Source organism: Desmodus rotundus, chromosome 10 (assembly GCF_022682495.2).
Source record: "Desmodus rotundus isolate HL8 chromosome 10, HLdesRot8A.1, whole genome shotgun sequence".
Lineage (NCBI taxonomy): Eukaryota > Metazoa > Chordata > Mammalia > Chiroptera > Phyllostomidae > Desmodus > Desmodus rotundus.
Window position 1 is genome coordinate 74,012,897 of NC_071396.1, and position 24,463 is coordinate 74,037,359.

A 24,463-nucleotide genomic window follows, 5' to 3' on the forward strand; every position below is an offset into this window, starting at 1 on the left:
GGGGGGTTCAGCTGGGGTGGGGTGGAGGGATGGGGAGAAAAGGCACACAACTGTAATTGAATAACAATAAAAAATTAAAATTAAAAAAAAAAAAGAAGAGATGACCACGAGCTCAGCATCTGAATGAGAGATCTGCAGGCCCCATCATGTGAAGATAATTTAACTCTTTGGATAATTATTCAGTCATTCATTCAACAAAATTTATTAAGCCCCTGCTGTGTGACAGGCACCATTCTAAGTACAGGGGATTCATTCTTGAAGCAAGGCAGAAACCGTTTCTGCTCACAGGACTCATGATCACACACACACACACACACACACACACACACACAGGAGGATATCAGAAAGTAATATTAACGTAGGGTGGTGTGGCAGGCAGTGGCTGGGTGGTGGTTGGGAAAGGCATCCCAAAGTATCATAGTTTAGTTGAGACCTGAACTGGGAGGAGTCACATGAAGAACAGGAGGAAAGCCCTGTGGTCTTTCTCAGAAAGTGTGGTGTGTTCCAGGAGCAGAAGGAAAGCCACTGTGCTGAAGTGGAGGGTGGAGCAGGCAGAGATCACAGCAGCTGAGTCCTGCACTGACCCTGCACTTCTGGGCCTCACTCTGGTTAACGTCATGTCTTTTCTCTTGCAGACGACTTCGCGGAAGAGGAGGAGGTGCAGTCCTTCGGTTACAAGAGGTTTGGTGAGTTCTGACAAAGGTCTTTCCTTCTCCGTGCTTGATCTGGGATACAGTAACAAGACGATTGCTGGACTTTTGACACACATGAACACATGTGGCTCTGAGGCCCAATTTTGGTGGGAAATTGAGTTTCTGTATAACAGGTGGATGATTTCTCACAACGCTGAGGGCAGTGGAACAGGAGCTGTGCTCAGGCATGGGATGCTTATGGGGTTTGCTGAGTATAAACCAAATGGCTTAATAGACAGAACATGGTGGGGAAGGTAAACCTGTGACAAGACAGGAACAAAAATGCGTGGGAGTTTTCTCTTTTGATAATTAGAAAATGTCCGTCCTTTTTTTCCTCAGGCCTCATGCCTGTAACTCAGTCAATATTAGTAGATAGTGAAAAGACTTTTTTCTAGAAACCCAACCAGACACAAGTGCTCTGTGGTAGGCTGGATAAGGGCCCCCTAAATGTCTATACCATAATCCCTGGAACCTGGATATTACCTGGTATGGCAGAAAGTGCTTTGCAGATGTGAGAACTTGAGATGGGGAGATCACCCTGGCTTATCTGGGTGGGCAAATATATTATAAAGAAAATAGTGCAATCACAAGTGCCCTTATAAGAGAGATGGGGAGGAAGATTTGACCTCCTAGAGAAGGCAATATGCATGTGATGATGAAAGCGGAGACTGGAGTGGTGTGTTCTGAAGGTGGAGGATGCTGCCATCAGCCGAAGATCACAGGTGGCCACTAGACGCTGAAAAAGGGCAAGGAAATGGGTTTTCTGTTCAGAGCCTCTGGAGAGAGCACGGCCCTGCCAACACTATGACTTCAGTCAACTGAAGCTGATTTCAGACTTGTGGCCTCTAAAATCGTAAAAGAAAAATTTTGTGTTTTAAACTACCACATATGTGGTAATCTGTTGAAGCAGCCATGGGGAACTAATACGTGCTCCCCTGCCTCCTAGTCTGCTGCACACGGGGGCTCTTTGCTTTACCCGTGCTTTTCATACCCTGCAATTTGGCTTTGAACTGCTAGTAAACACTGCAAAGTTCCAAAGATAGTTCAAAGGAACTGAGGTTTTCTGTCCAGCTTGTTTCTGTGCCTTGGCCAGAGGAAATAAAGAAGGAGAAGAAAAGAATGTGTGTGTGTGTGTGTGTGTAAGAGAGAGAGAGAAAGAGATACAGAGACACAGAGAGTGAATATGAAAGAGAGTGAATCTACTTCCTGTTGCTTAAAAAAAATCCTGGCCGGACTTTGATTCAAGCTAACAACCCCCAGCTGCTCTGGCTCCATCATTGCTTTAGCAATTTTCCTTCAGGACACACACTTCTGCATTTCTTTCTGGGAAAAGATACGGCTTTAAAATGGGAGTGCAGTTGTGCCAAGCCCATAGCTGCTCCATTCACAGGCTGGCAGAGTGGCTTATGCTCAGTCCTTCCTTCCCTCCTCCAAAGCACCATTCTGCAGCTACAGAATCACGTATTTCCGGATGGTACCCTGTGCTCTGCTTTCCTGTGGTGCCTTCACCAAAGGTGATAGCAGGGGTGGAGATGAAACCTGGACTTATGGAGGGAAGGAAAACAAAAATGAAAAGGCAGAAATAAAGAGGAAAATCAAACTTGTCAAAATAAGGCAAAGGAAATGTGGACATGCCTACATATTTTAGAAATCAGTAGATTTCAAATCTGCAGCTGGAAATCAGTAGAGGTATGAAGAACCAAGAGAAAAGTTTTCGTTAAAAAGAGTGACCTTTTGAGAAATGTTGTTTAAAATTTAATGATCATGTAACTAGCTAGATGGGTGGGGATTTGGTGAAAAAAAAACACACGAAAAATAATAAGTTGCAGAAAGGATTTACTGTGTGGTGGTTACATGATGACTCAGAGGGATGTGAAAATAACTTGCAAATACTGGACAGCATAAACAGGGAGGAGTGAAGAGAATGATACCAAGAGGCACAAGTAGAAGAAAGGGATGACGTTAAAATGAAAACCATGGAAAAGGCTGTGAAAGAATTGTTCTGATGTTGAGCATTCTTGGATTTAGCTTCTAGGCAAAGTGATGGATATTTAGCTTAGGGGTAAAGTAGAATTTTGAAGATGGAAGAGACTTTGAGATAGTTCAAACCAGCCTAATTTTACAGACAAGGAAGGTGAGGCCCAGATTAAGTTCTTCTCAACCAAGTTAGCTAGAGCTGGGGGGTGGTTGCTGGGTCTTCTAACTCCCAGGATAGAGTAGTTTGGGGGAAGGGTCCAGCAATAAGGTTAAGGTGACTTCTCAACTTCTGTGTCCTAGAGTCAGAACTCTAACGTGGGCTGGACACCCAGTCTGGTCCCATCAGGGAGGCCTCGTCACTTTTGTAGGACCTAGGACTCTGAACCTGGTTTTATAGAAGGTAAACCGGTTTTCAGTTCCTAAGAAGTGGCCAGAGCTGGTCATTAAAAGTAGCAGAACCCAAGAGTCCATTCCTTCAGGTATGGTCAAACTCTTACCATTAAAGGAAGTGGTGGTGGGAGGCATCCAGAGACAGGACAGTCGGCTAGGCACTGTTCCTACTCTTGTAACTTGAAACCGGTCACTTCAACTCTGTGAGCCTCAGATGCTGCATCTGCCCAGTGAGCAGTGACACCTGCCAAGGTAGGTAAGTCTGCCTTGCAGGCCTTTTGTGAGACTAAGAGAGATACAAGATGGACATGTGCCTTGAAGGTGCAGCACTATAAAAAGAAAGGTGGCATGATTGCTCTGCTGAGCTTTGGGGCTGTCATCACTTTCTGGGCATTTTTGTGTAGCTACTGCTGAATATCAGAGTTGTGACAGGTCTGAAACCTAATTCCTGAAGAGATTTAAAGTGTGATTTACCTCCAAATGTGGTGATGTTGTTGGCTTTTATTTTTCCAAAAACAAACTGGATAGCACATAGGGTTTAGTTATTGTCTCATTTTCAGTATGTCTTGTTAGGCAAGTACAATGGTAACAACCTGAATTTAAGGTCCCTCTGAACTTGAGGTTAATTATCCACAGGACCAAGAGGCCACTGTTTTAGCAAATCGTTACCTGGTGGCTTATTTCCAAAGTTATTCATACATAGTTATTCAGAAGCATTTGCTTCGTAACATCAAGGCTGTTTATGTAATACTGTGCTTTTTCAAACTCAATACGATATTACAATGAAGAGCAACACAGGTGATCCTCTCTAGTGATCCAGTGTAGTGCTATTTTGGGACATTTGGAGATTTGCTGTTGCACTGTGGTCTCAACTAGGTCTCCTCTTTTTCTTCAGCCTCTCTCTACGTCATGCTTGTTAACCCCTTCCCCAAAGTTCTGGGCATGTGTCTGAAGAAGAGATGCCGTTAAGTCTGATGGGTTTGCCACTTACTTTATCCTCTGACCAAAACTGTGATGAGGGGAAATTTGGAAAGTTTAATGAAGTGAGTATTTTCAGAATTTAATCAGGCTCTGAGGGTCAGTGTTTCTGGGACTCAGCATGCAGAGCTAATTAATTCAGGATATAGCTGTAGTTACAGGGTGGCAGAGTTCATCCTCTGGAACAGGAGGTACCAGTATGTAATTTTTTACTTTGTATAGATAGAATAGGACATATACTACAATGATATCCTTCTGTTTGTTTCTCAGTTACCATTTTCTTCAAAAATAGCACACATGGCTCTGGAAGCCTTTATTGTTGTAGTTAGCAGAAAGAGAAAGAGAATTAGTTCATATTCCAAGGGATTAATACACATTTATAAAATTAGAATTTGTGATAAATTGATCCAAATTTCTTCCGAAACCTTCTGATTACCCTATGATTAACATAAGTGCATTCAAATTTATTAAAAATTCATTAAAATGATAGGGAGTAAAGGAAAGAAAATACCATTTAAGTTCCAAGAGATGAGTGCATCAGAATTCCACAGGAGGAGGGGAGAAGTGTGGGGAGAACGGCGAGTTCCAGGTCCTGTCCTTTAACCCACGTAGACATGATTATAACAAATCCAGCTCACGTTTGTGTATCACTTTTATCTTACCGAAGGACTTACAAATGTATTTTTCCTTCACAACAATTCCATGAGGCCAGCAGGCCAGGTGTCATCTTTCCCACTTGATGACTGCCTTTCATCTTTTGGGGGCAGTGGGGTGCAGTGATTAAGGTTGTGGACACTGGAACCAGGTATGTGCTTTTGGATCTGAGTTCTTACTCTTAGCAACTCTGTGACCTTGGGCACATTGTTGTTTAAAATTATAAAATCTCATACTAGGCCTACTTCATAGGGGCATTGTGGAATTAAGTGTGGTACTGGATTAGCACAGTGCCTGGCACATGTGAGCATCCCATACATGATATTAGATTCTTCCCTCTTCAACTATCTGTTCCTGCAGCTTGAATATGGTGTCTAGGATTTAGTAGATCCCGTGAACTTTCTAATTTCCAGAATCCTCCTGGATTCTTGTCCCATCACATCCCCTGCTTTCCTGCTAAGAACTGAGAGAGGCAAGAGGCCCTGGGCACAGTGGCTGTCTATACCAGCCTTGTGGCAGGCAGAGTTGGGTCTGATGGCAGGTACCACCTGGATGTCCTGGGCCCTCCCCTAGAGTCCATTCTGCCTCTTTCTGTGCTGAGGGGGTGCAGATTGCTTTGTTTCATTGGTTGCATTGGGGTCTCTTGTGTTATATTTGGAAAATAATAGGATATCCAGAGTTGGAACGATGGAGGAGCAGGAGGTATGTGGTACCGCCTGTGACAATCACAGACAGACTTAAGGGTTGACAAGTGAGCAATAGGAGGCAGCTGAAAATATTTGTTCTTTACGTTTGACAAAATTGCTTCCTTGGGGCGCAGCTACAGGGACTATTTATAGCTATGAGAGAAAAAAGGTCTGAAAAATTGCAAACTGTGAAACAGCAACAAAAAGTAAAAGGAAGCATTCTTCTATGGAGGAGAATTCGTCTTTTGTAAAAACTAAGTGGAAAAATTGTAAGAGAACTACTAAAAAATTATTCGGGGGTTACAGCCAAAAAAGTGTATCCAATGCCTTTTTCTAAGCAAGTTTACTGAAGTGTATCCTTGAATAGTTTTGTTCACTCACAACTTCACAGGCCTCCCTGAACCAATAGTTTCAAACAAGCTGGCCTTTTTCTTTTCCCTTTCTTCCCTTGGATAATGATTTCAGATTACTAAGAATAGTTTTAAACAGTTTAACCTGCACAGTTCTGGGCATACGGAAGCAGCCTGAGAAATCTATATTGAGTAGAGCCCAGCCCTTCCAGAACACCTCATGCGCCTCCCTCCTTATCTTCCATCCCCTCCTTCCAAATCCATCCCCCTTGCCGAAAGATTTAGAGGAACTGAATGTCTAACAGTGTAGAGGACCACTTGGGCTTCTGAAAAGTAGCAGCACTGATGTGCTTAGCCAAATAGAAAGAAAGGTTCTTTGTGAGGCACATAGTTTCTGCTTTTAGTGCAGAGAGGATTGGAAGAGTTTTACCAAGAGGATGCTGAACTGTCTTTGGGAGGCTGCTCAAGATAAACACTTGGATGCCTCAACTTGTGGTTGTTTGGGTTTGAGGACCAGGCTGCCTGTCTCCCCTCTCCTGGGACCTTTCCCAGAAGGCTGGCTTCATCTCTGGATTTGGAGAAGGTGCCACTTTGAAGTTATCCACCTCCAACTACAAAGGAGGGCTGCATGCATTCCTCTCACCAGAGCCCTTCAAGACTGACACCAGCAGAGTTCACCCCTTTCTCTGATAAGAATGCCAGGAATTTCCATCATTTCCTGTGGGGAATGACTAAATAAGCCCAGCATGAAGCTGTCTTTTCAGCAGCACCTTTTCCAAACATCTCTAGATGGAAAGGGTGCAACGTCAGGCGAAGGACTGACCCTGGGCAGAGAGATTAGTTGAGGGCAGGGAGTGAGAGTCTTGACTTGGTGCCCCAATGGGATTTCTTTGAAATGTTCAAAGCTGTTTGCATCATTTCGTGGGAGGGGGTTGTTGATGTGGTTTTGTAAATCCTAATGGAGCTGATGTTTCTGAATGTATGAGAATTTCGTGTCAAATGGCATGCAGAGAAGTAGATGCAAAAGAGATTGTCTGGCAGAATCACCTCGCAGGGGATTTGAAGAAAAACTCATCTGGCCCCTCTGCCCTCTGCTTCCAGTCAGGCAGGCAGGGTTCCTGAGACCTGAGAAGGGGAGTTCTCTGGCCATCATTTTTTAAAAAAATAACTTGAGGCGATTCCCTAATTTTTATCATCATAAATGCTAAAGTGATATTCACAACCTCTTTTAACAATGTTTGCTCAGGCTTCACTTTTTCTCCCATTAAGAACCTCTCAATGGTAAGTTCAGACCCTCCCTGCCCAGTCTTTATTGCTTATCAGTAAAAACCACATTCCCATAAGATTATGATTTTTTTTTTTTACCATTTTCATATGGAAGAAACCATTAGACACCCTTTCTGTGCTAGGCAGTGACCCGTTCGTTTCATTCTCCCAGAATCCTTCAAGGTGGGAATTACCTGCAGTTTGCAAAAGGGGAGACTGAAGCTGACCAGGCTGTATGGCATGGCCAACAATGGATTCAACTTCCCTTCAGTCCCCATTGTTCTTTCTACTTGACCCAAGACTGAGGAGCACACAGATATGTCCTTCCTCCGAGCATCCCAAATTTCGGATGGGAAAATAAATGACTATAGATGTGTGGATTACCTCAGCAGTTGCTTATACACGGTCTTCTATTTCATTATTTCAAAATATGTATAGATTGAACACTTGAGCCCTGAATTTTTCAACCATTTCAAATATAATCCAACCCCGACTCCTGCCTTCCCTGGTTTTCATTCACTTATGAATCCTGGCAAGAGTGTGGGGAAGGAGAAAAAAGGGCAATAATTTGTTTTTCCTACAATTGGGTTGAAGCTGAATGTGGTTTGTTTTTATTTTTGGAAAAATTAAAGAAAAACTACTCCTCAGCCATTTTCTGGTTACCACAGCATGAAGACATTAGGTTGTTTCCAGTGTTTGGTTGCTGGGGATAGGGTGGGGAAGAGTTATTCCTTTTGTTAGCAACTCTAAGCAACTTAAAACAGATGAACTTGGAAACTTTCCTTGAAAGATTTGAGCTGTTCATTTGGAGGCGCCTGGGAATGGGAAAGATGTCCTACAGCCATGGGTTTTGAGGGAAGACCAAGGTCCTCAGCACAGTTGTGAACTAGAGTCTCTTTTTCTCTCTCACGTTGCCTGTTGGTGCCCTTGATGTTCAGCAGGGTGGCTGGTTAAGGAGCAAGGCGTTAGAATTGGGCAGTCCTGGTTCCCATGCTGGCTTAGCCCTTTACTAGCAAGGTATCCAATGTCTCTAAGCCTCACTTTGCTCATCTGTGAAATAGGAATGGCAAGAATACCTTCTTTATAGGGTACATGGACTATAAAACCTATATGAAACATATATGAGGGACCTGATATATAGTTGGTCTGCACTAAACTGTGGCTGTCATTAAACTGCTGACTATGCTCACTCCTCTCTTCCCTTTCCCAGGCCTCACCATCCATGGTTTGGTGTTACCTCAGCTCTTCCTTTGTGAAGCTCACTAGGCCGCACAAAGGCCTCACAGACTCTCTGGTCCTTCCCACCTTCTATCCTCCCTTCATCACAATCTCGCTGTCCTCACTCCTGTATTCTCTGTCCTGCATCTGAGCTGTAATTTGCTCAGAGATTATCAAAGGAGTCTACTTTCTTGCAGGGTCTTCCCTTCCCTTCCTTTCCTTTCCCTTCCCTTCCCTTCCCTTCCCTTCCCTTCCCTTCATTCTTTTTTTCTTTCTTTTCTTTCTTCTTTTTTAATTTAAAAGTTTGCTGGCCACCAGCCAAGAATACATTTTAAGGAAGTTAGCACATGCTGGGCCTAAGAGCAGCTTTCATGGAGAAGTGGTATCGCATCCTCATCGCTAAGAGAGTGTGCTGGAGCTGGGCTGCCTGGGCCCGTTTCCAGCTTTGTCACCTACTGGAACAATAGCCTTAAACCTCTCGGTACCTCAGTATCCTCATCTAAAAGATGGGGGTAATTACCTACCTGTGTGGATATGGTGGGAACTGAATGAGTTAATACTGAGAGCAGTTCCTTGCACGTAGAAAGAACCACATTAACGTATGCATTCTTAAAAGTGACATAAGTGGTCAAGAGGTGGCTACAGCCGTTCCAGGTAGATGACAGACTGTCTTTGTTTCAGTGTCTTTTGGAGAGCAAGGAAGTTCTCCCAGCAGGCCTTTAGTAGCTTTTCCCTAGTAGACTTTCCCTAGTACACTGTCTCTAGTAGACTTTCCCTAGTACACTGTCTCTAGTAGACTTTCCTTCACTGGCCAATATTGAGCCATAGACTTCTTTTCCTGAATCATCTTTGGCCAAAGGGACTGGGCTGGCTCTGGTTGGCTTGGGCTAATTGGGGTAGAATATATGGTGAGGAATAAAGCACTCTGACCACTATTATTATGTATAATTTAATATCTACAATATGTCATATAATGTTATAAAACATAATGCATTAAAAATGTAATGTTAAATTAGACAATGATTATTATTAAATAAAAATATAATTTAATTATGTTTGGACCTATTATATTTATAATTTGGTCCACTTATGAAATTATGTTTTATATGACACATTGAAAAATTCATTTCATTCACAAAATAATTACAAGTTTACTTTTAAATGATTTGTAATTGTGTTACAAATGAAACTACAAGGTGTTGAACTCTGAAGAACCCAGAGTTCTTATTTTTGACAGTTCATAAGGGAAGAAAAACCTTCGAAAACAAGAAATCAATGTGATAGTGAAGGGAATGAATAATTGAATGAACAAAAGTTATTTTGCTTTCTTGAAACTTAGTATTCTCAATCGTGTTAAGCAGATTTTGAAGAAACAACTCTTTTCAGAAGAGGAACTTAGAAAAAAATGGAGAAAGTCCGAAATCCTAGTGAATCCTCTTGCTACAGGAAATATTGCAAAATTGGTCTCCTGTTCTGAGTCATAACTAAGAACACTTTCTGCTTCTTTGAATATTTCATTATTATCTTTTTCTAAGTTTTTGAAAACTGACATTTGGCCGCAATTGAAACAGGCTTCTCTTTTTATACACTACAGTAGTATTTTTGGGTGAATGCAGTATGTGTGAATATTTCTACACACAGATCAATTTTATTCACACAATGCAGAAGATGAAGGACTTTAGACTTGTCAGGAACATGGGAGAATGGAACTAGAAGTCTGCAAAAGCCCTGTCAGAAATCCAGACTACCTTCTTTTTTTTTTTCCTCCAATTTTATTGTTATTCAAGTACAGTTCTCTGCCTTTTCCCCCAACCCCAGCCTAACCCCCACCCCTCCTCACCTCCTTCCTGTTTCCACCACCCCACCCTACCCTACCCCATTATTGTCCATGTGTCCTTTATAATTGTTCCTACAAACCCTTCACCCTTTTCCCCTAAAATTCCCTCCCCTCTCCCCTCTGGTCACTGTCGGCCTTTTCTCAATTTCAGTGTCTTTGGTTATATTTTGCTTGCTTGTTTGTTTTGTTGATTAGGTTCCTATTCATAGCAGCACAATTTACAACAGCCAAGTGCTGAAAGCAACCTAGGTGCCCATCAGTAAATGAGTGGATCAAAAAACTATGGTACATTTACACAACGGAACACTACACAGCAGAGAGAAAGAAGGAACTCCTACCCTTTGTGACAGCATGGATGGAACTGCAAAGCATTATACTAAGCGAAATAAGCCAGGCGGTGAAAGACAAATACCGTATGATCTCACCTTTAACAGGAACCTAATCAACAGACTACCTTGTTATTCCAAATGCCTAAAGATGTATTCTATTCTCTGACATTTGAAACAACTTTTTCTAACCTGTCCTCTTTGTTCTGAAAAGCAGGAAAATGCATAAGTAAAACTATGGCTCTTTTTAGAGTTTGCATCTTCAATCTAAGCTCAAGGATTCAAAGAAGTATAAGTGAGAGAGAATTATATTTTTCCTCTTTGGGTTTTATTTTATTTTGTACTTGTAAGAGGAAGTCCTCAAAATGTCTCATATTTTGTGCTTTAACGGGGCCATTTGATAAGAAACATTGTGATTGTTCTACCTCACATGTTACATAGAAGTCTTACTGTTGAATTGCTTTTGGAAATTCATAACTGAGGGGAGATAGGAACGGTTGTCGTTCTGATGAGCATTCACTGACTGCTTTCCATGGGGTACAAAGATGAATAAAACAAGTTCCTTACTACTATAAAGGACACATGGACAAAATCAAGGGGGAGGGTGGAGGTGGGGGAGGGAAGGGGAGAAAAGGCACACAACTGTAATTGAATAACAATAAAAAATTAAAAAAAAACAGTTCCTTGTGCTTGACTATTTTATCCATTATCCTTTTTATGTTATAATTCATTTTTTTAAAAAAATTATTGGAAAACAAAAGGTGTAAAAATCCTTATGAAAACAATAATTTTCTCCTAAAAATGTCCATATTAGGAATGGCCAAGTTCATAAGCCTTGTCAAAGGCTTCCCCAAAAGAGTCCTAAGGGTTATGTAGAATAGAGGACTGCCCTTTGGGGATGGAAGCGATAGGAAATAAGGTGTCGGAGTCATATGCAAATTCTGCAGGTGGGAGTGGAAAAAGAGAGTGAAACAGATGGGGAACACAGAAGGTCAGTGGCCCAGGGAAAGGTGAATGAAAAATTAATGGGAATTTGGGGAAGAGGTTCAAGCAAGGAAATAGTGCCTTTTTCTTGGGAAATGTACACATTTTGTGACATTTGTTGAGAAATTGAAGCAAGCAAAACTCGTGGGAAAATGTCATTCTTAGTCAATGCAGTATGAAAATGATGTGACATTTATTAACCATCCATAATCTGCTGGGCATCGTGCACAATAAAGAAGGGAGGTGTGGCCTTTGCCTTTGGGAATTTCAAATTTAACGAGAAGCAGACAGTTTTCCAACCATGGTGCATTTGCATAAAAGAAAACTATCAGCCAAACCTACACATTGCTTCCCCTCCCACCCGCAGAATTTCAAAAGGCACAATAGAGGGCACCACATGCCAGATGGAATGGGAGCCGCCTCTTCTTTCTGTCTCCAGTGGTGTTGTTAAGTTCAGTGCTGGCAAAACTTCAGTGGTTTTGGATAACATTGGGACTTTCCTTTCCACCCTTCTCTCCCGCTCTGTGCAAATGAAGAGGCCATAGATGCAGCCCCTTTCCTTCGCCCACAGAAGAGGTTCAGGACGAGGTGTGAGAATCTGTTTGATATAAGCCCGTGAAAGAAGGTTGGAAGGTAATTTCCTTCTCCATATGCTGCACACGCCATCAACCACAGCTGTTATTAAACTGAGGCCATGTGAATCCACTCTACTTATTAACAGCGGCTATGTTCATTTCAAACACAATTCAGAAAGTGTGTAATAAAATAATTTGGTTCAGAAGCCTTCTCTCTTTGTTCCACTTTTCATAGACCAAAATGCAACTCCTATAAACAGTGAAGCCTGTGAATGAGGATCTCAGAAAGCCCGACTGACCTTACACACACGCATTACAACACCGAGCCTTCGTTTGCTTGTCATGGGAAGAGGAATAACAAGACTGCCTTGTTAGAGGGGCATTGTGACAATGAATTCATGTAAGTGAAGAGCTTAGCACAATGCCTGGCACTGGCAAATACTCCATAAATTCTCATTGTTAATCAAGAGAGGAAGATGAAGAAAGAGAACTAATTTTTTTTAAAAAATTGAGATCAGCACTTCACTTGAGCTCTTCCCCTCCCTCTTTGTCTATACAGGTACACACACATCTACGTGTATGTGTATACTCTGTGCTCATGTGTGCACCACTGGGTATTTGAAGAGGTCTCCATTGGAAGAACAGAGGTCAGAATTGTAGTCTTTCTTTTGCTACATATTAAGTAACTAGTAATGTAAATTTTACAAAATGATGTAAACTCTGTGAGTCTCAAAAAAGCTCTTTTGCAAAATAAAGGGATCAGAGTTGATGATTTCAAGGACTTCTTCATGCCACATAGGGTTCATCTATAATGTGATCCAAGGCTCTATTCTGCTACCACATTCAATTGAAATATATATATTGTTTTCTCTAATAATTCAGAATAAATATTTTAGTACCCTCATTCCAGATATATTTTGCAGGTATCTGATACAAAATTTGTTGGCAAAAATTGGCAGATGGAGAACTCCCTTCTCATTAGTTTTGTTCAAGATATTAGTGATCTCATGATTATTGGTTTTCCATTTGGTTATATGTTCCTTCTTTTGTGTAACTTCAGAGGTTTTGAAGCATTTTCTAGGCTTAAGTGTTTTGAACTCACTTTACTTTAGATATCTACACTCAAATATGGAAGATTCTATTCCCTCCAAGCTTTATAAAATCAGTTGGTAATTATTCAGATACATGTGTCTGCAAACTTAATAAAAAGCATAATGTTTCAATTAATAATCCCAAGAAACTTTGGCAGTTTCTCTCAGTTCAGTGATCTGTTTATGTTTATCAGATTATGAAATTTTTCTTTGTGCTTCTCATGTTAATGAGGACATATTGAATGAAAACATAAATCCACTAGTTATCAACAAAAGAAAAAATCACGTAGCCGTGCCCCTTATTGAGAAGAAGACTCATTGGGAGCTGTGATTGCTCTCACTTTGGGTTAGTTATCAAGTATTAGAGTTAAAAAAAAAAAGACCCAGTGGTCTTCTGTATCTTAGGGCTTTTTTCTTTTCTCCAAGATTGTGGTTATATAAAGTGGGAACACTTTTTAAAAGCTTTTAAGCTAGTCCTATTCCCAGCTGGGAAATTACTAGGTCAATTCCTTCCTTCGCTACCTTTTTGTAAATAGCTAGCCTCACTTTGAAGATTGTGAATGAGCCAGCATTAGAATGAAGAGAAGGCTAAAGGAAGGAAAGAAAGGAAGACTAAAGGAAGGAAAGAAGGAAGAATATTATTATTATTTATATTTGTAATTGCAAACACCCAGAAAAGATGGATTCTGATCAATTGAAAGTCTTTCTTTTTTCCTTGCTGAGCACTTGGGTGGATTTAGGTACTGCCACAGTTGGAGAGAGCTGAAAATTTTGAAATTCTTGGGATGCTAAAGGAAGAGGAAAGAAAAGAATTAGGGAGGGAAATAGAAGACTGGAGATTGTAGAAAGTTCTGGAGGTTTTGGGATTGGGGGTACAAGGACATCGTATTTACTTCTCAAGGGCCATGGATTACAGGAAGAGGGGCGTGACCCTTGCATCTTTATAATTACAGTCATACCTCGGTACTCGTGGCTTCAGAACTCGTCAAACCCTGTACTTGCATTTTGATGAGAAAAAAATGTTTCAGCACTTGCTCAGGACTTATTGCACTTGCTAGAATTTGTATGAGTCGCACCACCTACCCACAAGAAAAAATGCTTCATCATTCGGTACTTGTAGGTTTCAGTACTCATCACGAGTTCGGGAATGAATTAACAACGAGTACCGAGGTACCACTGTACTTTTTAAAAATATATTTTTCACTGCCATTGTGTAAGTTCAATGCAGAGATAGTGTGTGTTTTGTTCATCATTGTACCTGGGCCAGTTCCTCTGCTCAACAAATATTTGAGAAAGGAAGAGTCAAGTTTTGCATGCGTATAATGTGCATTGTCCTCAGGGTGTTCTTTCTTTCTTTCTTTTTTTTTTAATCTTACCAAAGTCCGTGATCTAGTAGGCATATCCTCGAAGGTGCCTTTGTGTGGCTGAAGAACATTTTCTGCCTCAGCGGAGGCAGAGGCCCAGGTTGCATGCAGTTAATCAAAGCACATACTGAAATGGGGAAAAGTAAAAAAACAAAAACAAAAATGTCAGGGGGTACTTCTGAGACAGATGAGGGTAAACTAGAGCCAACTTTGGGGAGGGGGTGGTCAGGGAGTTTCTAGGTCCTTAGAGGGAGACCGCTGAAGTGCCCCAAAATCTCCAGCTAAGGTAGATCCAGGTGTCTGTTTACTTCTTCAGAAAGGCTGTTGTTGTTTTTTTTCTGATTCAGCTGATTTTACTTTATTTTGTGCTTAAACTTAATTAAGAATATAGAGCTCCTGTGACATGCAAATACCCCAGGGAAGTTTTAGGAAGGATGGTGGTTACCAACAGTCATATCTGCACTTCAGGGTGATCTATTTAACTAGACAACCTCCTTCCTAAGATGTAGCTGCCATCAGTGAAGTTGTTTTTAAAAGATTTGTCTTTCAGAGATATGGAACATTGAAGGATGTTTGGATCTAAGGTATCTGAGATTGAGGAAGAAAAATTTCTAGATGTGGGGCAGAAGCCAGAAAGGAGAGCGTGAAATACAAACTTTCCATAATTAACAGTTTTGCTTAGATCTATTCCTTCTCCCCTCTCTTCCAGAAAGCAGGTGAGGAGCCAGGGCTGGAGGGATAATGTGATCCCAGGAGACATTGCCTTTAAATGTAGGTCCACAGAATCCTGCTTTGCAGAGCCAGGGGCTGAATGGGTTCCCCTGGGCTAAGGGCCCCACCCCCCACCTGCTGGGAAGAAGGACTCCTCAACAACTTTCTATGAAAAGGACTAACTTGTTGTAGGAATAGAAAGTGAGTTGTTATAATTTGTGTGAGTCTTGGGCCTGAGCTAGGAGCTCATTGAATAAAATACAACAACATCTGTTATGAACCTATTATATCATGCCCCTTTGCTAGACCCTGGATGGGTTAGCTAAGACATGGCTCCAGTATTTATGGTTCTCCCAGGTCTGACAGTGGAAGAAAGAAGTCAACATAGTCATACTATGTTTGAAAGATGCTTGAAAAGAAATAGAGGATAAATAGAGGACCAGATTCTGAAGCTGTTAATTCTGCAGAGAATGGAGGAACTTGTTATGAGAGAAAACAATAGAGAAAGATGATTGTGTCAGGGAAGGGCATTAAAACGAGGAGTCCCCAGACAGTTAGTAGGAGAGAGACTCAAGACAGAAAAGAGACAGAATGAAGGTATAGCCATAGCACTGAGGAGCATGAAGTACCTGTGTTCATGAGGAAATGGACTGGGGCCTGTGGCTGGGAAGGAAACACATATACACCTGCAAGCAGAGGTAGCACCCCAGCTCTGGAATCCGATATCCAGTGATCCAGTGATAGTCAGTCATTAAATGCTGTGTCTGTTAGGCACCTATGTGTGCTGGATGCTGCAAAGGGTTCAGAGTAGTAAATCTGGTCCTTACTGTGAGGATGTTACAGCCAAGTGAAGATGACAAAAGTTACTCACTCACATGGAACAACAGCAAACAATCCAAGTCAGTATATCTGTAGGAGTAGAGATTTGTGGTGAAGACAAGAAGAAATCAGGAAAGAAAAGAGAAACCATTACAGTGGTCTGGGACTCTGGGTGAGAAGAGGTAGCAATAAGCTCAGAGTGCACCTGGGCATGGGGAGAAAAGGAGCCCAGGGAGGGAAACAGAAAACCTTCTTCCTGGAGCTATGTGGGTAAAGGCAGGTTAGGGAGCTGAAAGCTAGGCAAAAGAACTTAGACTTGATTTGATTAAAATAACCGGTCTTTGAAAGTGTTTTAACAGAGCACTCTGTGGTAACAGCTATATCGAGAGTGCTTGAGTTGGTGGTACAAAATAGTATTCTAGAGAAAGAAGAGAAAGTAGAAGTTAGGGAGTAGGAGAGAGCTGTAGCTGTCACCAGTGAATAAGCTGATAATGGACTTGTGACAACAGGAATGAAGTGAGAGATACTGTAATCTGTGACTCCAAGATGTCTCTGGCTCTTACTGGGGTCACTGATAGCATCTGCCACTGGGATTCAAAGGTCAGCGAGGGGAGTAGCAGCGCCACAGTGGCCTCTGACAGCTTTCAGCTCCACTGGGAGGAATCCAGGCACACACAATGTTATGACACATGCCGCCAGTTTTAACTGCATTGAGACTATTAGGCAACTAATTATTTTTCTGTGTCTATGTGTATGTGTGTGGTTACTTTCTTAATTTTAATAGAACTTTTGGTGGTTGGTTATTGTCAAGTGTCTTACATACCACCATGAATACAAGGTACAAAAACTAAGCACTTTTTACTAAGTAGCTGTCACTTCAAAGGTGTGACAGTGCGGTGTTGGAAACATTTTCGATTTGGGAAAAAACAAAACAACAACAAACCAACCATAAAACAAAACATCGTAAAAGAAGTATGAAACAAAAAAATCAATGAGGATAATACTCTGCTAAGGGTAAGTAGTTTGCTTTCTGAAAGAGCTGATGCTGAAAGCCAGCTCTGAGGTTGGAAGCTCATTTTTGGAACTGAGGAGGAGGGAGTGATGAGCAGGGCAGTGGGATTGCAGGAGCAAGGGGGGCTCTCAGTGTGAGCCTGTGTATTTGCAGAACCTGCCACACTCTCCCCAGACTAACCCTCTACCACCCATCGTCCTGAAAATGCAGCTATGGAAAAAAGCTGGCTCTTCTACTCTTGCTGGGGAGGGCTTAAAGCTGAGATATTGCAACTTACTTTTCTTAATAAACTCTGGCTAGGGAGAAATTAACCTGGGGCTGCTCTACTTTTCTTTTTTTCAAATAGAAGAAACATATAGGCTTCAACATTTCAACCACTGTTTGTTTATATTGGCTGAATACCAATATACATCCATGTATATTTGGTCACATGCTCAATCGCTTATGATCATTTGCTAAAATGCATGTGGAGTTCAGGGGCCTCAGACATCAAGTGGCAGTCTTTCATTATTTTTTTTATAACAGCTTTTTTGAGATATAATTCACAGATCATACATTTCACCGATTTAAGATACATAATTCAGAATCATGCAGCCATGACCACAACCAATTTTAAAACGCTTTCACACCCCAGAAAGAAACCTTGTAGCCCTTAGCTGTCACTCCCTATTTCCCTCCAACTCCCACTACCCCTACTCCTCAGCAATCACGAAGCTGATTTATGTCTCTGTGGATTTCCCTGTTCTGGACATTGCATGTAGGTGGGATCATGTAATATGTGGTCTTTTGTATCTGGCTTGTTTCACTCAGCATAATGTCCTTAGGGCTCACCCATGTTGTAGCATGCGTCAATGCTTCATTCCTTCTTATTGCCAAATAATATTCTATTGTATGGATATACCACATTTCATTTATCCATTCATCAATTGATAAGCATTTGAGTTGTTTCAGCCTTTGGGCTCTTATGCATAGGGCTGCTGTGAACATTCATGTACCAGTTTTTGTGTGGATGTATGTTTTCACTTATCTTGGGTAGGAGTGGAGTTGCCGAGTCATTGTAGCAACTCTATGTTTACCCGTTTGAGGTACTGCTGGGCTGTATTTCAAAGTGACTGTGCTTTCATTATCGAGTATCCCCATTTCCTTTATTCTAAAAGGGAAAAAGTCAGCTTGAATTATTTTGCTATTATACAAGGATGATATGTATTAACGAAAAAGGAATCGAATGGAAATGGCCTGAGAGTGTCACTTATTTACATCTCGATGTCTGTGCATTTCACCACACTTCAGTGTGCTGCCATGTGGAAAGAGATCCTGGTTAACATTTCTATTCTCCCCCTTTCCCTAAACTTCTGTTTAGGTCAGTGAGTGTGCAGGGCAATGTTATACCTGAGTTTGCCAGTGTGGCAGCTTCCAACTGTATGTGGCTCCTGAGACCTTGACAATGTAGCTTGTTCAAATTGAGGTACGCTAGAAGTCTAAGCTCCACCCAGATGTGAGAGATGTAATATGAAAGAAAGAATATAAAATATAATAATTTTTACATTGATTACATGTTGAGACGACAGTATTTGGGGCCTACTAGTTTAAATAAAATATACTGTTAAAAATAACTTCACCTGTTTCTCTTTATTTTTTTGAAAAATATGGCTGCTAGAGCCCTGGCTAGGTTGCTCAGTTGGTTAGAGCGTTGTCCAGTACACCAAAAGGTAGCGGGTTTGATTCCCAGTCAGGGAACATACTTAGGTTGTGGGTTTGATCACTGGCCAGGACACATTACAGGAGGTAACCAATCGTTATTTCTCTCTCACATTGATGTTTTTCTCTCTTTCTCCCCTCCCCCTTCCTCTCTCTCAAAAATCCTTGGGTGAGGATTAAAAAAAAATATGTCTCCTAGAAATGTTAAATTACATGTGTGGCTTATATTATATTTCTGTTGGACAGCGCTGTTATATACTATTTTCAAGGATTGTTTTTTGAACTACTGGAAAAGAAAAAAATTCAATATTCTTTGGGTAGGCTTAGATGATTATTAGCAAATCTTTTTATAACTGAAGAAAGATACTTTGTTGAAAACAGTGAGTCAAATGAGTGCCAGTCAACTTTCAGCACTAGGGTCTTGCAATCAACCTTACTTCAAAGTTAATTCTATACCTGCCCAACAAAATAAGACAATGCCTTAAGAGAGACATGACTGTAAAGACATTAAAGCGAAGTTCAGTGATAATTGGCTACAGCTCCTTCACTGACCCTCCCAGTAATGGGCTGGCCTGAGACTTGGCCTCTTTCTGCTGTGTAACCTGGGGGAGTGATCAGTGAACATTGCAGAGTTAAAAAGAAAAGATGATGGGACATTTGTGGCAAACTGGAAGATGTTGAGGGAGGTTGGTCACTTGGTTGTCAGTCAACTAATACGTGAATACCATTTAATAATAAACAGCCCTGGGCATCTCACCTGCCCTTTTTGCTGAAGGTCAGTGTTCAGATTACCAGGAAAACTAGGTTGAAGGCGCAACATACTTGGCAACCCTCTTTTGTAAAACACATCATGTACTGCTGTTTTTCATCTGAAATGTCTGGAAATAAGGTTACCACTAGTGGTTTCATGATTCAAAACAGAACAGACCTGCATTTTGGCAGCACCCCCAGGTAACATAATTTAGCTTGACTCAGGACCTTAAGAAAGATAAATTCCTGAATTCCACTCCAGTGGGAAGAAAACTTCTTTTCCTTTGGCCGAGGCTTTCGCTGATGCATAAAATGAAACTTGGGGCAACAGGGCAGGGGATTCAAAAGGTGAGACAAAGTCCATAAAACCTCAGAGCGTGTAGTGAGTAAAGAATCCTGATCTCTCTCCTGGCCCATCCCAAGTGACCATGGAAAAAGAAGAATAAAAATAGGTAGGAAACAGCCAGGATTTTATTCTAGGATGACAGCAGAGGGACTCCACACGTGTTTAAATGACATCTCTTGTCAAAAACATTTTTACTGTTTTACAGATATAGCTTACTTGAACTCACTGCCAAATCAAAATAGCTAAGTCTATTTTCTTCTTTCTCTGGACAAGTTCTTAAGTGAAGGATTCGGCAGGCTAATCAATCATCACTCACCACTTGTCCATTTTAAAAGGAGAACCTCGGGGCGGTCCTTTGGGGAAGTACTGAGAGGTCATTACGGTTTAAACAACAGGATAATTAAGAGAGAACAATCCAGCAAACTAATTCATGTGTTGAATGGGTGTTTTATTGGATTTCCAGGCTGATTTCAGGGCCAGCCTTACAAACAATTATTCTCTTCTGAGAAGGTCCTCGCCACCCTTTTTTCCTTCTGTACTCTCCTATTTCATGCTGAGAAACATGGGAGAGTCAGGGAATTGTATCCTGGTCCCAGCTTCACCATGAAGCTTCCAGAAGGTGGAGAAAGGAGTAAACAAAATTGTTCTAGCACATAGATGATACTCGCTGCCCTGGGTGTGCAGAAAAAGTTAGTCTGGGATTTCCTGGCATGGACCTGACCTTAGCAGAGTTTTAGTAGGCAGATCTATCTTAAATGCCCCTCATGTTGCCACTCAGGTTTTGCATGCTGTGCCACATCTGTCTCTTCCAGGCATCCTTTCCAGGAGACCTTTAGCCCCTTTGAGCTCTCCCAGTGAGAAAAGCTGTTTGATTTATGATTTTACTTACAAGTTCATTCAGCACATATACACAAGGCACGGTGCATGCTCCCTCTTCCGGGTGATCATTCAAAAGCAGAACTTTTCAGTAGGGCGCTGCTGAAACCCAAAGCAGAACACACAATCGATGACTTTCTAGACTTAGTGTAGATTGACAAAACAGAGTCAATTCTGTTGGCATCCTTCAAGTCTCAAGATAAGAAGGATTCTTCTGCCCATACCTAAGAATCATCCTGTCCCTAATAAAGTCCAAGTTTCTCATTAGAGTAGGGGTGACCCAATGCTGTGTACTAGTTATTTAGATACTGGGTAAGAACTCTCTGAGTGTGAAGTGAGAACTCCATCGAGTGCAGTGGTGGAACAGAGGGAAAACTGGGAGAAATGGAATCATCTGGAAAAGAGGCGTCTTGGGGAGTGACTGTATGGGGAGAGAATCTGGGGTGATAAATTCTGCTGGACAGGAATTTAGATGGAAAAGGTCCAAAGTGAGAAGGGTCTTTTTAACAGGTGGAACTGTCCAACAGTTCTCCCCATAAGTGAGTTATTGTCAGCTCCTAGGTCCTGAACTGCCACTCATTCACAGAAGTCGGTCTGCACAGTGAAGGGATGGTTGATGCCTGGGGCTAGAGGAGAGGGCCAGCCTGGATAATTCTCCTCTGCCCCCTCTCCAACCCACACTCACATCTTCTCAATTGTTTGGATAAGTCTGCAAGCTCAGGTGGAAATAGGAGAATTGCTCTCAATTACCAGAAATCTGGGTCTATTCTAATGGAAGACTTGATTCAGTAGCGGCTAAAATGATCCTTGGCTTCTTAACATGAAAAACAAAAATATGTCCTCAGGGGCATGTTTCAAGGATAAGTTAGAAAATCGATGATAGAGTTTTGGGTCCTGACAGGTCGTCTGAGAGCATTCTTAAAATTACCCATCTTACAGATTAGGAACCTTAGAACAGTAGGATAACTGCAAATGGGACTCCGCAAAGGAGATCACAAGTGAGCTGAACATTTTTCTCTTTTTTCAACTCCTGGGCTTGATGTTTATCTGTCATCCATAGTCCTCCTCTGAACTCTTTTCTGGCAGGGTCCAGTTGGTCCCTGCCACAGAGAAAATGTGGTGCCTCTAGCAAACCACATATTTATGTAGCCTTAGAAATATTTATGTAACTCAGTCAGACAACTTTGAAAGATAAATTTCCAGTTCTGCAAACTTTACTGTAACTTTTGCAAAATGACCTTTATCCTGCCAGTAAGATACGCCATCCCCTTAATCATAAGCTCTAAACAGTCAAGAAACCCGTCTTTGTTGGCAGGGATGTTTCAAAATGCTGAATGAGGAGGGCTTGTTTTCATTCTACTCCACTTGATGTGTAGTGCTGAGAATGGCAAAAAGGAGGAAACAGCTGAGAAAGCCCACATCTCTGGAGACTGACTAGCAAGGTCTTCATGGAATAGCCCAGTTGGCTTCATTTACACCTTATTTTAAGTAAACAAACACTGGGCTTTGTGGGCATTCATTTCCTGACAGCTCAGCAAACTCCACCTAAGGATTTTGCAGATTCTAATAGTTGCCCCTCCTTTATTTCAGAGATAAGGACCTCTAAGCAACATCACTTTGGTCCACTTTCTGAATACGTACACCTCAATTAAACATCGAACTCAGCTCCATCAGCTTGAGCATGAGATATGGACATTCTTCAAGGCAAGGTTTAAAACATCTGCAGCCTAGAAATCAGCAGAGTTCCCTGGGGTTGCGCGGGGGGGGGGGGGGGGGGGGGCGTTGTTAAATCCAGAGTGTGCTGATCTGTTTCCTGTCTTTGTTATGATTTCTTCACTGTAACTGAATATCCTTTGGCGCTCCAGTGACTGGGTGCTCTGGTGCAGCTGTGTCAGCAGGCCAAGGACTGTTGGCATAGGGGCTCCGTTTGCGTTTACACAGCTAGCTTCCATAATCCCAGTCAGGCCTATTAATTTACAGGGTAAGCCACTCCTTGTCTGCAGATCAGCAGCCGCGCTGTGCAGTCCCTGCTGTTAAATATAATCTAATTAAGGGTATTAAGAGGAAGAGCAGTCACCTAGCCGCACGGATCCTTGCCAAGAGAAAACTCTCAAGGATGCCAGCAAACCACCATCCTAATGAAATGCCCATGAGAACACTGCCAAAAGCAGTGAAATATTTAAGAACTTTAAGGTGTTTCCAGGCTCATCCGGGGGAAGCAGGATGACTAACCACTTGCCCGAAGAGAGGGAGCTGCAGTCTCAGGATTGGGCAGTATGTGGGCATGCCGCGTCCTTCTGCCCTACCACCTGTATTTTATTTTTGCTTTCTGGCTGGAAAGCTGACCTTGCCATCCCAACAGCCTTTGATCCTCATGTGTGATCTCTCCAGAAGCAAAATGGTGAGCAGCCAAGGGGAGACCACGGCCCACAGCCCACAGAGCTCTGTCAGAATTTGCTCTTTGTTGGAAGAAAAAATGTGCCTTTTGGAAATCTTGAAGATTACATAGTTTATTCTCAAAACACTACATCAGCCGCCAGTGGGTTTCCAGTAAGCTGTGAGAGCATTTATCCCAGAGTGGGTTTGTGACCTTCTCGAGCTGAGGTGTGGGAAGGCTCCAGTGAAGTGTGGGGAGCAGATCATTGTTAACTCAGGAGTCACGCTGCTGTTTCCAGCCCTGAAAGGATAACGTGGGCAATATTGAGGATTTCTCCCAAGGAGGTTTCTGGGCAGCTTTCCCCTCCTTGTGCAAAGCTGTGTTGTGGGCCTGGCTTATGAGCACAAGTTGCTCATCATTGGTCCCAACTCCCCAGTGCTTTCTGGCACTCAAACCAGCGAAGGTTTATGTTTTGTAGGAAGGGTGCAGAACCAAGCAGTGTGCATTATGGAAATCAATAATGTGTTATTTCATTAAGACTTAAACACAATATAACGCATCCTTGTAGTTCTGCATTGAGAATTAGAAATGAGCACAGCTACAGTGTGCCTGCTGGATTTTAATGCTGTCATGCCCACCTCTGTGAGACGGAGTAAATGTGGAAGTCAGATGGTTTTTCTCAACTCTGTGGCTAACTTCAATTCAGAAAAATATTGCAAGGCCCCTTTAACCCAGTCAGCCTTCAGCCACGTGCTCTGTAATTCCACTTGAGGGCTGACATATGGTCTCATTTCACACCCTGCTTGGGCGTGCCTCATACACTTAAGTATTGTGTCATTTAAAGTAGGTTGCACTATTTTTATAACATTATAGCATCACAGTGCCTTTCATTTCTATTTATCTTCCAGTGTAGCTATCACACAATTGTGGAATGGGAAGCAACAATTTTTAGCATTGTTTCTGTCTGGCTCACAAGCACCATCTGAAGGGTGTGTGGTCTGTGATCCTGAAAGATGGCCCTGCTGGTGGGGAGGGGGAGGATGCTGGGATACCAGTAAGATCAGGAACATTAGTGATCTTCAAGTATCGTCGTAGCCCACAGGTTTCCTTCATCTCTTTGAAAATAAGACTCAAAATTCTGATTATAGGAAGTCCATTCTGGCCAATCTCAATGGCTTAACTTATTTGGACATTTATTGAATATCTTTATGTGCCAGACTTAGTTTTAAGTTCTGGGAATGTAGTGGAGAAAAAGAAAACACCTGTCCTCAGGCAGGTGGAGGAGATAACAAACTAAAAAAACTGTAGATAGTAATAGGTGCTATGGGGAAAGCTGTCCTCAGGCAGGTGGGGGAGATAGATAATAAACTAAAAAAACTTTCAAACAGTAATTGGTGCTATGGAGAAAAACCAGGACAGGGGACTAAGGAGCAATGGAGGTGTGTGGTTGTTTTAGTTAGGATGGTTAGGAAAGGCCTCTGGGAGG

General features: G+C 41.9%; 1 protein-coding gene across 1 annotated transcript in view; it reads left to right on the forward strand.

The window, feature by feature from the left end:
* Positions 1 to 24,463, forward strand: part of COLEC12 (collectin subfamily member 12) — a 207,038-nt gene that overhangs the window by 22,112 nt on the left and 160,463 nt on the right. The window contains exon 2 of the mRNA XM_024580580.4: positions 636 to 686. Within this exon, the coding sequence (XP_024436348.2) occupies positions 636 to 686 (51 nt within the window). The remainder of the gene's footprint in view (positions 1 to 635; positions 687 to 24,463) is intronic.